Source organism: Sminthopsis crassicaudata, chromosome 3, assembly GCF_048593235.1.
Source record: "Sminthopsis crassicaudata isolate SCR6 chromosome 3, ASM4859323v1, whole genome shotgun sequence".
In the NCBI taxonomy this organism is placed as follows: domain Eukaryota; kingdom Metazoa; phylum Chordata; class Mammalia; order Dasyuromorphia; family Dasyuridae; genus Sminthopsis; species Sminthopsis crassicaudata.
Window position 1 is genome coordinate 64,337,436 of NC_133619.1, and position 15,828 is coordinate 64,353,263.

At 42.9% G+C, this 15,828-nt stretch overlaps 1 protein-coding gene across 1 annotated transcript in view; it reads left to right on the top strand.

The window, feature by feature from the left end:
- Window positions 1-15,828, top strand: part of TNS1 (tensin 1) — a 229,240-nt gene that overhangs the window by 198,002 nt on the left and 15,410 nt on the right. Inside the window, 2 exon segments of the mRNA XM_074298731.1 lie at window positions 8,763-8,961; window positions 13,127-14,106. Of these exon segments, the coding sequence (XP_074154832.1) occupies window positions 8,763-8,961; window positions 13,127-14,106 (1,179 nt within the window).

Here is a 15,828-nt window from a genome sequence, read left to right on the forward strand (position 1 = left end):
ATGAACCAAACTCCCTTGATTTGCAGATGAGAGACCTGAAGCCCAGGAAATTAGAGAGCTCTGGATCACTGGGGGGAGATTTGAACCTCCCTGACTTCTGGGCCAACATTCTGTCTTCTCCACTATGTGTTTTTTACTGAAGGAAGTTGCCCCCGTAGAAATACCACAGAAGCTGGGCAGGTTACAAGCACCAGGCCTTTTCCCTGTGGGGAAAAGACCCTCCTCCGATTCCTCCCGATTCCCTTCATCCCTCTGCTGATCTCCATGAGAGAGCTCTGTATCCTGCCGACTCCCCCTAAATGCCAGAGGTTGAGGGCTAGTTCCTGGCAGGGGCGGCTGAGTGGGGAGGGGACTTGAGAATAAGCAGAGCTCTGGAGCCAAAGTTCATGGGTTTGAGATGCCAGCACACGCATTAGGCTCTCAGGCCTCCACTGGGGCTGCTCCTGGGCAGCTGCCTCCCCAGGCTGGCTTCTCCAACAAGATTGCCCAAGAGGACACCTGCGGTAGATTAGCCAGCAGTCTCGCATGCTTGGGCTCTCTACATAGAGGGTGGGGAAGAGGGAGACTGGGCTAAGGAGTGGAGCTATAGGTCAGGAGCTAGGAATTCATAGGGCCCTTTATCTCTCCCCCGTGACTTGGACACAAATGCTGATCTGGCAGAATCATTCAGCAAAAGTTTCCCTTTAAATAAACTGCTTTGGGGAGTTTTGAGCATCCCACCCACCCTCTCCTCAGCCCCCTGCTACTGTATGTTTGTAGGAAGGGGGGCTGTGCTGTAGGCTTGGGGTCTTTCCAGCTGGGAATGGTGCCTTTGAGATATTCTTTTCAGGTGGATGAGAGTTCTTGGGTGGGCTTTGCTTTGAAATAACTTTAAATCTTCCTAATTTGCTTAATAGAAGATGCTTTATACTGTAAGGAATTGTTGTTGTTGTTGTTGTTGTTGTTGTTGTTGTTGTTGTTTGATGGGTTATTTAGTTTTATTTAAAACATTTTTTATGATAGCCTTTTATTTTCAAAATACATGCAAAGATAGTTTTCAAGATTCAGCATTGCAAAATCTTGTGTTCCAAATTTTTCTCTCTTCCTTCTCCCCATCCTCTTCCCTAGGCAGCAAGTAATTCAATATAGGTTAAATATAGGCAATTCTCCCAAACATTTTTCATGCCCCACAAGACAAATCGGATCAAAAAGGAAAAAAAATGAGAAAAAAAAGGCAAGCAAACAACAACAAAAGGTGAAAATACTACGTTGTGATCCACAAACAGTTCCCATACTCCTCTCCCCCCATGTAGATGGATCTCTCCATCACAAATGTTAGAATTGGCCTGAATCACTTCATCGTTGAACTTATCAGAGCTGATCATCTCATAATTTTTTTGTTGCTGTGTACAATGTTCTCTTGGTTCTACTCACTTTCCTTAGCATCAGTTCATGCAAGTCTTAATGGACCTCTCTGAAATCATCCTGCTGATAGTTTCTTATAGAACAATAATATTTTATTAACATTTATATGCCATAACTTGTTCAGCCATTCCCTAGGCATCCAGACAGTTCCTTGCCACCACAAAAAAAGGCTACTTCAACATTTTTGCACATGAGTCCTTTTTCCTTGTTTTCTGATCTTGAGACACTGCTAGACCAAAGTGTATACACAGTTTTATAGCCCTTTGGGCATAGTTCTAAATTGCTCTCCAGAAGGGATGGATCATTTCACAGTTCCACCAACACTGCATTAGTTAGTGTCCCAGTTTTCCCATCCTTTTCATTTGCATTTTTCTAATCAATAGTGATTTAAACATTTTTTCATATGACTGGAAATGACTTTAATTTCTTCATTTGAAAATTGTCGGTTCATATCCTTTGACCACCTATCAATTGGAGAATGGCTTGTATTCTTATAAATTTGAGCCAGTTCTGTATATATTCTAGAAATAAGGCTTTTATCAGAGCCCTTTGATGTAAAACTTTTTCCCCCCAGGTTTTCTGCTTCCCTAGATCTAGGTTAATCTAGGTTGCATTGTTTTTGTTTGTATAAAAGCCTTTTAATTTAATATAATCAAAATGATCCATTTTGCATTTTATAATGTTCTCTAGTTCTTTGGCCACAAATTCCTTCCCTCTACACAGATCTGAGAGGTAGATTATCCCTTGTTCTCCTAATTCTGCAAAGGATTGTGTGATCCTCTCCCAGGTGATCTATTACAGAAAATTAAACATAGGCAGGACCTTAGAGATAAATTTACCCCACCCCTCATTTTATAGATAAAAGATACTGAGGTTCAGAGTAGGGAAACCCCATCTTACCCAGAATCATAAAGATTAAGGCTAGAATCAAAGTCTCCTGACCTTCATTCCTGAACTTTTCCTAATGCATGATGACTAGCTCCCCACACACCTAGCTCAGAGGTGGAGCCAACAGGCTACCTGTGGCCCACAAGACTTTGGAATGTGTCCAGAAACAGATTCAAATGTAATTGGGAAATATCTAACAAATTAAATAAAAATGCATTAGAACATAGATAATGTTAATATGTGGTTTCCTGAGTCAGTGCTGACTGAGATCCTTATATTTAGTGACTTTCATGTCTATTTGAGCTTGACATTTCCCTTTCTCTGGGTACCATTTTTCTAGAATTTCAGGGTAGAAATTGATCTGGTTTTTCTGTTGTGCACAATGCCTTTTGCAGAGTAGATATTCAATAAATGTTGAATGAATGAATGAAAGAAGAAAGGAATAAAGGAGACAACATATTATGGTGGAAAGAGCATTGGCTCTGAGATTGGGGTTCAAATCCTGCCTCTGATGGGTGACTTTGGCAAATCTGAGTCTTAGTTTCCTTATCTCTAAAATAAAGGGGCTAGACTCATAGCTCTGATATCCTTTCCAGCTCTAGATTTATGATCTTCTGAATGGAGTGAACATAGCATCCTATAAAGAACAGTAGTGATTCGAAACCTTTGCTTCTTCCTAACCCTGGAAATTTAGATAAGATACGTTATCAAGTTTCAGTTTTTATCATGTATAAAATGGGAGGATTGTATCAAGATGGGCTCTAAGGCCTCTTCTAGCTTAAACATTGTAGGAATTCTACGAATGAATGAATTTGCCTATAGGAAAACACAGGGACAAGGACCTGTATTCTGTTTCCACATCTGGGGTCCAGATTGTCAGCTCCTTGTAGGTAAGGATTGTTTCTTGCTTCTTTTTATAACCTTAGTGTACCTGACCCATAGTAAGTGCTTAATAAATGTTCATTGACTGATTGTCAGACTACTGAAGAATTTCATGCTTTCCATCCTAGAACAAAAATAAGGGAATTAATTACAAAGACTTGTGAGAAAAGTTTAATGAAGCTGGAATTATTCAGCTAGGAGAAAATGGTGGTGATATGGTAGTTGTAGTAGTGAGGGTACTAGGGATGAGGGATCTTATTTTCTATTGAGAACAGAGCACAAAGAATGGACTCTGTATATTCAGGAATATGATTAGACATGAGAGAGAGAGAGAAAGAGAGAGAGAGAGAGATAGAGAGAGAGAGAGAGAGAGAGAGAGAGAGAGAGAGAGAGAGAGAGAGAGAGAGAGAGAGAGAGAGAGAGTATAAACAGAGAGCCAGAAGATTGGAGGTCTTTAAAATGGATTAGATTCTTAAACTATTTGGGATAATTTTAAGTTAGGAGGCAGGCAGTTTTCATTTGATGTTTTCTATCCTTGATTCATGAAGTTGTTTTGCAAACCCCTTTGGAATTTTTTGCTGATGAGACCTTTCATCTTATAAGGATGGAAATTTGAGAATTTGTGCTTTCAGTATCTGGGAGCCTGGTTTCTTTTGCATCTCCCATATCTAGGTCTACATTCTTGATCAGCCAATAAAATGGTGAGTGACTTTGGGCAGATTGAGAGTCGGAGCCGTGATCTCTTCCAGCTGTAAACATTTTTATGTTTTCTCTCTTGCCTTCTAAAACCCACTTCTCTCTGGGTGTGGACTCTCTTTTGCTGGGCAGAGTTTCTTCTCTGAGTTGGAAAAGATACTTTAACCCAAGCACCAACTGGTACCTAGAGCTGAAGAAGGGGAGGGCAGGTATCACTAATGATCATTTGATAGAGTCACCAATTTCAATCCAGAACTTATCAGCCAGGCTGGGCTGTGAGGAGCCAGATCTGACATTTGGGTTTTGTCCATTTTCTTGGAATGTTGAGAATGAAGAACCCAACCCCATATACAAGTTTCCCTTTCTAAACTTGCCTCACCCCCAACATCACACACTCCAGCCAGCTTCTTGGGGCTGATCCCAAAAGGAATTTAAAAGTGGAAAATAACATTTGTAAGGAGTCACGGAATTTAGAGCTGGAATGAAACTTTGAGATCATCTAGCCTAGCCCTTTAATTTTATAGAGAAGGGAGTTTGGGCTTATAGGATAAAAACAATATACCCCAAATTATATTTTTAATAAATAGCAGATTTGGACTGAAAATTGCTGACTGAATCCAAGACTGTCCACTACTTCTTTATATAAGGATGTCTGAGGAAAGCTATAGAATCAACCCTGAAAGGTTTCAAATGATTGGACTGCGGTCCTATACACAGGCAGAGACAGGCAAGATGATTTGCCTGGCTTATCTTTTCCTAATCCTTTTCTCTGATTGTGGTTTGAGGTCATGGTTCTTAGAGATAGAAGTCACCTTAACTGAATATCTAGGCCACCACCTTCATTTTTTGGATGAAGAGACTGAAGTCCACAGAAGTTAAATTGTTTTGGCTAAAATCACGTAGAGTCAGTAGCAGAATTGGAATTTGAATCTAAGTCTTTTGACCACAAATCTTTTCCTAATGACCACCCCCCCCCCCTCCAAGACACACACAAATTTATTAAGCTTTTATTATGTATTAAGCACCATGGTAAGGGCTAGAGAAATGGATAGCAAAATGAAAGTTCCCGTTCTTAGAGAGTTTGCATTCTGATACGGAGAGACAAAACACCTAGAGGTGTGACAGGGCAGATGATAAGGTTCAAATTGGCAAATGAACATGTGGAGGGGACTGGAATCCAGACCTCACTGACCTTTCCACTTCACCTTCAGGAAGGAGGGATCAAGGCCCAGAGAGGGAACAACTTGAGCAAGCTGCAGCATGGAGGGGGCTGGGTACATTATTTTATCATGATGTCTCAGAACATCGGGAAATGCCTTCCTGAGTTGGGTTGGCCCTCTCAATTACTTCAACCTCTTACTTCTCTCTCCAGAGCTGATTCAAATATTTGATTGTAGAGTAGAACTTGAAACAGAAAAGAAGAAAGAGGATGAATAAAGGGAATCGGAGGACAAAACTGTGAGAATTACTGATGTTAGGGCCAGAAGGCTACTAATGTCAGGACGGATTCAAGCTTTGGCCAAAGTGAACTTGGTGAGCTGAATGAAGGCTCACCAACAGAATAAGGAATTTCTGGCTCATAAAGGTGGAAAGTAGACTCTTTGGAGTGGGTAAATTAGTAGGTACTTAATGAATATTGGAATATTTTCTCAGTAAGATGACCTAGAGAAGAGAAAGGTAAACTACTCCCAGTATCTTTGCCAAGAAAAGCTCAAATGGGGTCATGAAGAATTGGACATGACCGAAATGACTTAGCAACAAAACGAATGTTGATTGACTGTAGGGAAAGACAGGGTGGCCGTAAAAGCAATAGGAATGTGGAAGGAGAGAGGAAAAAGAATGGGAAGTTGGGGAGTAGGAGAAGAGGGAAGGAGAGAATGCAGATAGAAGGGAGTGGCACAGATAAGTAGAGGGGGAGAAGAAAGGTGAGCTAGAAAAGGAGGAGGCTGGGGGAGGAGAAGGGAGGGCACTCTCAGGGTGGGGCTGGACTCTCCTAGGGGAGACAAACACAGCTCTGCAGTCCTGGCTCTGGCCTGCTCGGGGCAGTTTGGGTTGCTCTGCATTGACTTTGGCCTTTGTTCTGAAGCCCTACCTGGAAGGGTCTCTCCTGTTCCTCCTCAGGGGTAAGAGGGTCTTTCTCTCGTTCAGGCTCTGGTACCCTTTGTAGATGTCTCAGGACTATTTATGCTCGGTGAACTGGGATGTGAGTGTTGGGGGGGCAGAGGAATTGTGGTAGAAGAGGCTCTCATGCATGGCACTAATCTTGATGTCTTAGAATCACAGGGAGGGATCTTCTGCATGCACTGCTCTGCAGACTTTAGGGCAAGTTATTTGGCTGCCTGATTTTCCCTGTATAGAGGATGGATAAGGAAGAGGGATTTATTTCATTACCTTCAGAGAGAGGTGTTTGGAGAACATTTGGCAGACAGAAAAGACATATAACATTCTAGTTGTGTTGGTAAAAAACAAAAAAAAAAGCACAGAATTTGAAATCAAAGGGCTTGGGTTCCATTCTCAGTCTTGGCACTTAACTGCTTATAAGACTGCAAATCATTTATCTTTTCTAGGTTTTTTAATCTGTTTTTATCTATTAAATGAAGTGGTTGGATTAGATGGCCTTCTGGCTTTACTGTGTTGGATTAATTCCCCAAACCAGATTGTGTCTAATATGTGATTATTACAATAGTGACCTCCTTTCCACCAGCCTTTGACTTGGCTTCTTGTGGAAATAGGTTTTCTTCATTTCGGCTTCTGGAAGATTGTTGGGCAGAGATGGATGTATCTCCTCCCTTTAAAGATCTCTAGGAAGGGTCTAGATTCATAGTTTCTCTTTGGAGTCATGGTTCAGTGTAGGTGATCTGTTATTGTCTGGCTGATTTTCAATGGTAGGGGACTATTTGTGACCCCATTTGGGGTTTTCTTGGCAAAGATACTGGCGTGCTTTGCCATTTTGTTCTCTAACTCACTGTACAGATGAAGAAACAGGTAAATAGGGTGAAGTCTCTGCTGCTGGATTTGAACTCAGGGAGATGAGTCTTCCTGACTCCAGGCCTGATACTCTTTCCATTGGGCCACCTAAGTGACCTCGGGAAGGTCTACATTCCATAGCTTCCCTTTGGAGCCAGAGTACACTGCAGTTGACCAAAGGAAAAATTGTTCATAGTGATACACATGGCTCCTGGAGGGCAAGGGGCTTGTCCTTCTTCTTACTTTCTGTCTCCGTGGTCTGACCAGTACATTTATAGACACTTAATACACACTTCTTGTTTAATTAGATGTCTAGAACTATTTAAATCTTGTGCTCCATCTAGACTTTATCACCACATTGGGAATATAGAAAGAGCCATAGAGGCTGCAAGGGATAAGAAGTAGGAACTAGGAAGAAGAGGAAAAGGACGTGGTGAACATTTGTTCTTATTTCTAACATGGATGGTGACAAGGGCACGTTGAGAACTTTAGAAGGATGGCCGAGGCTATCCCTTGTGGCTTCATGTGGAGCCATCCTTACAGGATGCCAAGGAGTCTGCCTGCCTGGGATCTGTGGTATGCTTCTCCTTTTGTGCCTCTTGCCCCCACCACAGTGGTACCAAGAACTCATCTACCACCTACCCAGACTAGTACAGTGACTTCCCAAGAGTCTTTCCAGCACCACCTTTTCCCTTTCCAAATTGTTCTCTCTCCCATTGCTAGTCTGAGCCTCCTTATTCATAGACTCAACACCACTCTGCTCAAAAATCTTCCACAGTACCATATTGCCTCGTGAGTAATGGCTCAAATTTTCTAGCAGAGCATTTAAAACCTGTATAATCTGGAGTTACCTTCCCTTCCCTCCCTACATTTCTGTACTATTACTCCCCTCTCCATACCCTTGGCCTTTAGTAAATGGATTGGGTTCTCTCCTTGAACACTTCCTGTACTTTCTCTAGTCTCAACTCTCACATCTGTTCTTCCCTTTTACATGTTAAATTCCTCCTCAGCCTTTAAAATCTCTCCAATCTGTAACAAACTTTCCTCATCCTGGAGCTCATGCAACAATTTGCACCTCTATAATGTGTTAATTTTTTCTTAGTTTAAATATTTATTAAATAGACATGAATATATATAAAATATATTTTATTTATAACATACCATATATAATTTTATAAATTATGCTATATATCATATTAATATTACATTAATAATATAATATGTAAAATAGATATAAATAGAAGACAAAGCAAGAATAATTATGACATTGTATCTCTAAGCATTTCTTACAAATGCATGCAGTACCTTTGGGAAAGAGAAGGCACAAGTTTTAATATGGTACTGAGGGTATATATGTAGGGGAATATTTGTGCCAAAGGGCCACCCATCACTCTGAAAGCCCAGGCTATAGTCTTTCTTTTCCTCATGAACAGTCCATAGAAAGTTTGTTAATGCATTTGGCATATATTATTGCATATAGCTAAATATATACTTGTTATATTCCTCTACTAGACTATAAGATCCAGAAGTCTGAGATTGAGTTTCATCTACATTTTGTATTTTCCTCGATGTCCTACCCACAGCAAGCATTTAACTAGTCATTAAATTGAATTTCTTGAAGCCAGACAGTTCAGTACAAATCTGCTAAATGGGAAGAATCTGCTAGTTCTGGGGAGCTTCCTAGATTTCCTAAATTCAGAGGCAAGGGTGTTGGACAGAGAGGTGACCCAAGGGAGGTTTAATCTATGTAAGGCTTGTTCATTTTGAGCTTTTGTAAAGATCTGTTTCAAGTCCTGCCTTCCTATTTGTTTATATTGACCAGAAATATTGAGGAGGTAAACTAGGTAAACACTTTTAACTCTAGGACTTTGTCTAATTTTCTCTGTTACCTGCTCAGCCTAATGGTATTCCTTTATATTTTGCAGAACCCAGGAGTTATGTCGAGTCTGTGGCTCGAACAGCTGTGGCTGGACCCCGAGCCCAGGACGCTGAGCCCAAGAGCCCAACTATCCTAACTACACAGACTTATGGTTCCGAGATACCGCTGAGGAATGGAACTCTGGGCAACTCCTTTGCCCCACCCAGTCCCATCTCAACCAGCAGTCCCCTCCTTGGCACTGACAGGTATGGGACCTGTTGGGGTGAAGGACTGCAATGGAATGTTTTGGGGTATAGAGAGTAGATGGGAGTGTTTTTAATACTTGGAAGATCATTGTGAGAGTCTGGGTGTAGGAATCAGATAGTCTGCACTGTTCTTAGAGGGAACAGATAATTGCAATCATGCCTGATTGACTGTACCTTCTAAATCGATGAATAGATAAGCATTTATTAAACACCTCTTATGGGCCTGAGTTATGCCAGACAAAAATATATATGAAATCATTAAATGACCACATATATGATGCTATATAGATGAGGTATATTGTTCTTTGTCTGAAGCCTATCTTTCCTTCAGGACTCAGATGGAGCAAAGGCAGTTTGTGTAGTGGGAAAGCTACTGGATCTGGAGTCAGATTGTCAGAAAGGAAGTGGGGGAGAAGGCTTTCCCACATGGGCATTAGATTGAATAAGGTTAAGAATGCATAAAGTATGAGTGTGGTGGGGATTGGAGTGTCAGATATGCTAAGATTGGGAAGGAAGATTGGGGACATACTGTGGAGGACCTTTTATACATACTAGTGTCTGAGAAGTCTGTGCAAGATTAATTCCTGGCTGGGATCCTCTGTAAATGAATAATTCTTTCACTGAATCACTAATGCACACCTATCCCACTGTATTCCTTAAATCTCTAGGGCTCCATTATGAATCTGGGTCTTCAGCCACCTTCTCTGTGTTTTCCTCTGGCCAAAGGGAAATTCCTTGGGTGGGGATAGGGGGGAAGGGATTATTCCAGAGCATGGGAGTTGCAGCACTTCCTTCCTGAAGAGTGTCTTCCAGGCCAGACCAACGCAGCCCCTCCTAGCTCTCTGGCTCTCTCTCCGTTTTGGTAGCTTCTTCTCAGATGGGTAGGGCTAGAGGAAACACAGAGCCAGTAAGAACAGACCTCCTTGGGCCCCATCCAGAATGATCAGATGCAATTAGTCTGGGGATTCGAGGAATTCTGGAAGCACAAGCTGAGCAGACCTTTAAGAGATTACAGAATCACGGAACCTTAGAGTTGATAGAGACCTTTAAGGTCATCTAATTCAAATTATGTTCACCTCTACCACAGTCTTGGCAAATGTTCATTCTTCCTTCCTTTGAAGACTTTCAGTGACAGGTTTCTGCCTCCTTCCCTATTGAGGCAAGCACAGGCTTTTTGGACAGCTCTTCTTGTTAGATGAGGTGACATAGTAGGCTCCTTATAGAATGTAAACTCCTTGAAGGAAGGGATGATTCCAATTTTTTTTATATCACCAATATATCAAACTTAATACTAGTTGATTGATCCAGTAAGTAGTTATTCCTTATTTTAAAGTGAAATCTGCCTCTTGGAAACTTTCCCCTCTGTAGTCTCTCCTGCTATTGCTCCTGATTCTGACTTATAAAGCCACCCCCCCCCCGAAAAAAAAGTGTAATCCTTCTCCTTCAGGCAGCAGTTCCCTGTCCCCTTCAATGCCCAACTTAAACCCCATTTCTTTCTGAAAGTCTTCTCCACTGCCCATGAATTCATATTTCCTCCTCTGAACTTCCAGCCCTGATCAACGATACTCTCCACTCTATCCTGTAAACTCTGTAGATCTCCCTTGTGTAAGTACTAGCTAGATCAGGAGCTCCTTGAGGGAAAAGTTTGGGAGTCTCAGACCACCAGCTTCTTCAGGGCAGATCTTGGGTCTATTCTTTTCCATTGTGCAGCCTGTTCCCTCCTATCCTCATCAAAGCATTCTAGAGGAAGAGGGATGTTTCCCACTGTATTGAAATACTCCAGGAACTGGCTTTAATGGTTTTCTTTAATTAGCTGGCTAATTACCCTTGATCAGGAAGTTTTGCATTGAAGCTCACCTAAATTCTTCCTATTCTGGTGAACTGAAGAGCTTGTCACCCAGGGATCAAAAGAAGAGTCTCTTTGTTAGGACGTTACTTAGCCTTATTTCCTTCTGATTAATGGATTTCAGTTATTTTTTTCTCACTTTCTTAAGATTGTAGTTTCGGTGTTGAGGCCATTAAGTTCTTTCATCCTGTTTTTTCCCTCCCAAGAAAGTATCTCCATTCTAGATCTACTCTTCATATTCTACTGCTCTTAGAGCAGTAGTATCCTGAACCAGAACTTGGAAGCTAAAATTATACCAAGTGATAGAAAATAGCATTAGATTTAGAGTCAGGAACTACAGATTGGCCATGTGACTTTAGGCAAATCTTTTTTCATCTGTAAACGAAAAACATTGAACTGGATAGATGATGTCTGAGGTCATTTCTAGCGCCAACATTTTATGATTTTGAATTTGACCAGTCAGGTTACTCTGAGCTAATTAGAATAAATCATTCAGAGCTCTTTTCTTATCCCGACTCACTTGCTCTTGCCTTGATGAAATATCTTAACCTGGCGGAGAATCCTTGGCTTCTGGCATAGACCAGCTTGACCTCTGGATGAAGCTGAAAGCCATGTGTAATGAATACAGTCATCCCCCGGGGAATCCACTCCGGCCAAATATTGCCTGTGGCGGGAGCCAGAGATGAGAGCCTCCTCCTGGCTTGAAATTGTGTGTCCTGTAATTTCATGTCTATGGCATGTCTCTCTTATGTAATGACTTCTCCTCCCATAGGTAGCTCCCCAAACTTTCCTCAACCACATATGGTACACACCCCATGTATAGTCCATTTCTACAATTTTTAATACCCTAGTAGTTGTTGCTTTAAAAAAAAAAACTCCAAATTTTAGATGATTTAAATGATCTGAATGGAAGGGAAGGGTCCTGGTATTTAAGGATAATCAATAACAATTTAGGGAAAGAATCCTCTTTGGGAAATGGATTACCAAAGTCCCGATCTAAGTATATAGCCAAGATTCTGAGCTAAGTTAAAGCAGGTTTCATTAAATTCTAAATCCAAGGGTCTAGGGAGAAACTCAGTGAAAAGTCTCCAATACTGGCACAAAGAAGGGAAGTCAGCACAGAAAGAAAAAGAGCTGGAGTGGATAAAGTTTGCAAAGCACTTTACATAAAAGTTCATCTACATTAATTCTTACAGTAGCCCATTTTACAGATTAACAATTTGAAAGAGAAAATGAAAGCATTGGAATAACCAACAATCAAGGGTCATTTCAATTCTAAATTCCTCAAAACTCTAATTCTGTGGCGTTCAGTGAAATAAGTATTGGTCTGACTTCTAATTCTGGAACCACATTCAAATTACTGACTTCCATTGTTCCTGGAAAGGGTATGGCCAATCTTTCCCCTGGGTTCTAGTTACCATCCCTAGAACTTTTCCAGGCCAAAATATCCCTCCCAAATCTGTACTGTCTCCTCTGTTTGAATATAAGTTCCTCAAAGATCAGGATTGGTTCAATATTTTTATTTGTGTCCCTAGTGTTTAGCTTACAATAAGAACTTGATATATGATTTTTCGTTCATTCATTCAAATTCATTCATTCATTCATGACAGATTCTGATTCCTAAGTTTGGATATAGTGGACTATATCAGAACTCATGTACCTCTTTCCTACTGGGGGATAGGGGGGTGACCATAATCATGTTCCAGCTTCTCTAGAGGTAAAAACATAGTTATGCCATGTTAGGCTTTCTTTGACATAGATTCTTTTTTGCTGACTTTAGCATGATCACCATGCATTCTCCTCACTCTGCTTCAAAAGTTATTTCCATTAATTTGGATTGTAATCCACTCACCTCTTCTCCATAGCAATAGGATCTTTTTTCCTATTTGAATAAAACATAAAAGGTTCTGAACCTAGTCTGCTGAGAAGTTCTCATCAGCTAACCAAATATATGACCTTGGGCCGATTTTCATCTATGCCCCGGATTTCTTCTAGGAAATAAGAGGCTCAGACTAGATGATTCCCAAGATCCTTTGCACTGGTAGCGGGTCATGTTCGTGTTCTTGGCTTTATCAGCTGGAGGATCTAGAACATGATTATGGGGGGAAAGGGATGTAGGATTCTGACCCATTTCATGATGCCCAAAGTCAGGACCAGCTTCACTTAGTGTGGAAGATACTTCTCAACCTTTGCCAAGAGGCGGCAGCTGGGGCTGGAACTGAGTGTCCAACATGTATAAATATATATGTGCCTGTTTAAACTTATTCATAGTAAATCTGAATTAAATTTACACTCTGGATCCTTGTCTTTTCTCTTCAGCACGTCCGTGGGGAGTTTCCCATCAGCAGAGAGCAGTGGCCTGGGCCCCAGGACGCCTCCCCAGCCTGTGGCAGATGCCAGCTTCCACTCCGGCAGCCTAGGGCCCCCACCCTCTTCTGCCCAGAGCAGCTATCAGAACACCTCCCCGACCCTGCCCGCCTCCCACAGCGGCCACCGGAGTCCCGACTACTTCACTTCGGACGCTCGGCCGCAGTCTCAGTTCTCTGTGGCCGGTGTCCACACCCTGCCTGGGAGTCCTCAGACTCTCCACCGTACGGTGGGGACCAACACTCCTCCTAGCCCAGGCTTTGGGCGGCGGGCGGTCAATCCGGGCATGGCGGCCCCTTCTCTTGGTAGCCCTGGCCTGAGCCGCCGCCAGGTCCCTGGTCCCCATGGCAACGCAGTGGCCGGCCTCCATGGCAACGCCATCGCCAGTCCCCAGAGCAGCGTGGCTGCCTCCCCGGGCAGCCCCAGCCTGGGCCGGCACCCCCTTGGGGCTGTCCACAGCAATTCGGTCACTACTCCAGGAAGCCCCAATCTGGGCCGCCATGCGGCAGGCCTAGGAGGGGCTGGGCCGGTGGTCCCCGGCAGCCCTAGCATGGACAGGCACGCGGCCTATGGCGGCTACTCCACACCGGAGGACAGGAGACCCACTCTGTCCCGGCAAAGCAGTGCCTCTGGCTACCAGGCTCCCTCCACACCCTCCTTCCCGGTCTCCCCAGCCTACTATCCTGGGATGGGCAGCCCGACATCCTCCTCCCCGGATTCTGCGGCTTTCCGCCAAGGGAGCCCCACCCCTGCCTTGCCTGAGAAGCGGAGAATGTCGGCGGGAGACCGGGCAGGCAGCCTCCCCAACTACGCCACCGTCAATGGGAAAGTGTCGTCCTCCCCCATTTCCAGCGGCATGTCCAGTCCCAGTGGGGGCAGCATGGTCTCCTTCTCCCACACCCTTCCTGACTTTTCCAAGTTCTCCATGCCGGGTGAGTGCCCTCAACCCTAAACTCGGGTACCTGAAGGCAGGCGCCCAGAGACCTGCATTCAGTCCCAATCTTGACTCTGACTTCTGGTGTAAGATTGAGGCGTTACTTCACTTTTCCAGGATTTGGGGGCTTCAGAGAGGCAGGAAGGAGGCTTAGAGCATCCCAGACATTCCCAATGCCTTCTATTACTCCCAGGTCCTGGGGGTCTTTTTCAGTGACTAGCTGTTAGGGAAGAAACAGTGGCATTTCCCCATCTCCCTTTGAAAAGTAGGTCACAAGTACAGATTTGAGGATTCCTGTCAGAACAACAGCAGGAGCTGAGATTGCTTGACCTTCCCAGGATGAAGGATGCATCTTGATCATTGTTATATTATTTTGAATGTTGAGATTTGATACTGTTTTACAAGTAATAACCCTCACTCTGCATCCTCTAACCTCAGAAAATCTGCAGAGATCTAGAACCCACTCTAACCTGAATCTAGACCTTCCATTCCCCGTCTTTCCCTCCTACTTGGGCTGGATCACCAGCAGGAACTCTAGTGCGCTGCTGCTCTCTCTCTTCCCAGGAGTGACATTTGGTTCCCAGTCCCTCTCTCTCCTTAGGGGTATGTGAAGCTTCTGGGGTCAGTACACTTCCTGTTTCCCACTATCTTCCCTGCTTAAAATATCCCTGGGAGTCAACACAGGAAGGCAGATGCAGTTGTGGTCTCTCCTGGCAGCTCATTAGATAGAAACCACAGCAGTGGGTGTTTGGGGGCTTCAAAGAGGCAAGGAGGATGGCTTAGAACACTTCCAGACCTTCTGGTCTTCTGCTACTCCCAGTCCCCGGGGGTCTTTTCCAGCGACTAGCTGTTAGGGAAGGAACACTGACACTTCTCCATCTTCCTTTGAAAAGTAGGTCAGAAGTACAGATTTGAGGATTGCACTCCCTGTCAGAACAAGTGACTTGAATTTTAGCAGGAATGAGAGGTTGACCTTCCCAGGATGAAGGCTCAATCTTGATTAAAGCTTCATCTTGAACCCTTGCAGCCTAATGAGACTCCAAGTATGGCCATCTCTCAATACCATGATCTCTCTCTGAAGGATGCAGAAGCAGAATGATATCTTTATTTACCTTAACAATATCAGCAGTTAGCATTTATACAATGCTCTAACATTTGCAAACAACCCTGGGAGATAGGAGCCCATTTTCAGGATCACACAAACTAGCAAGTGTTGGAGACCAGATTCAAATTCAGGTTTTCCTAACTCCAGATTCAGCACTCTATTACACACAGATACATATACACACACACAAAATACACATATATTTATACTACACATATCTATCCATGTGTGTGTGTGTATGGGGAATGAGTAGGGAGCAAATAGTATATACATATATACAGATATCTATATCTATATCTCTATACTTATCTGTTTCTAAATCTGAAATATCAATTGAGATGATTGTTTTAGATTATATAAATATTTTGGAAAGGAGTTTGGAGGTCATTTCTGTCCTCCATCTGGACTAGAAGGGGGCCAGTATGGTGTAATTGGATTGGGAATTGGGAGATTTAAATTCTAATTCTTCCTTTCTCTTACTAATCATATAACTATGCATATTATTTCCTGTCTCTGGGTCTCACTTTTGTCTTAAAAATGAAAGAGTTTGCGTAGACGACCGCTAATGTTCCTTTCAGCTCCGACATTCCCAGAAAAATTATATGATGGATTCAT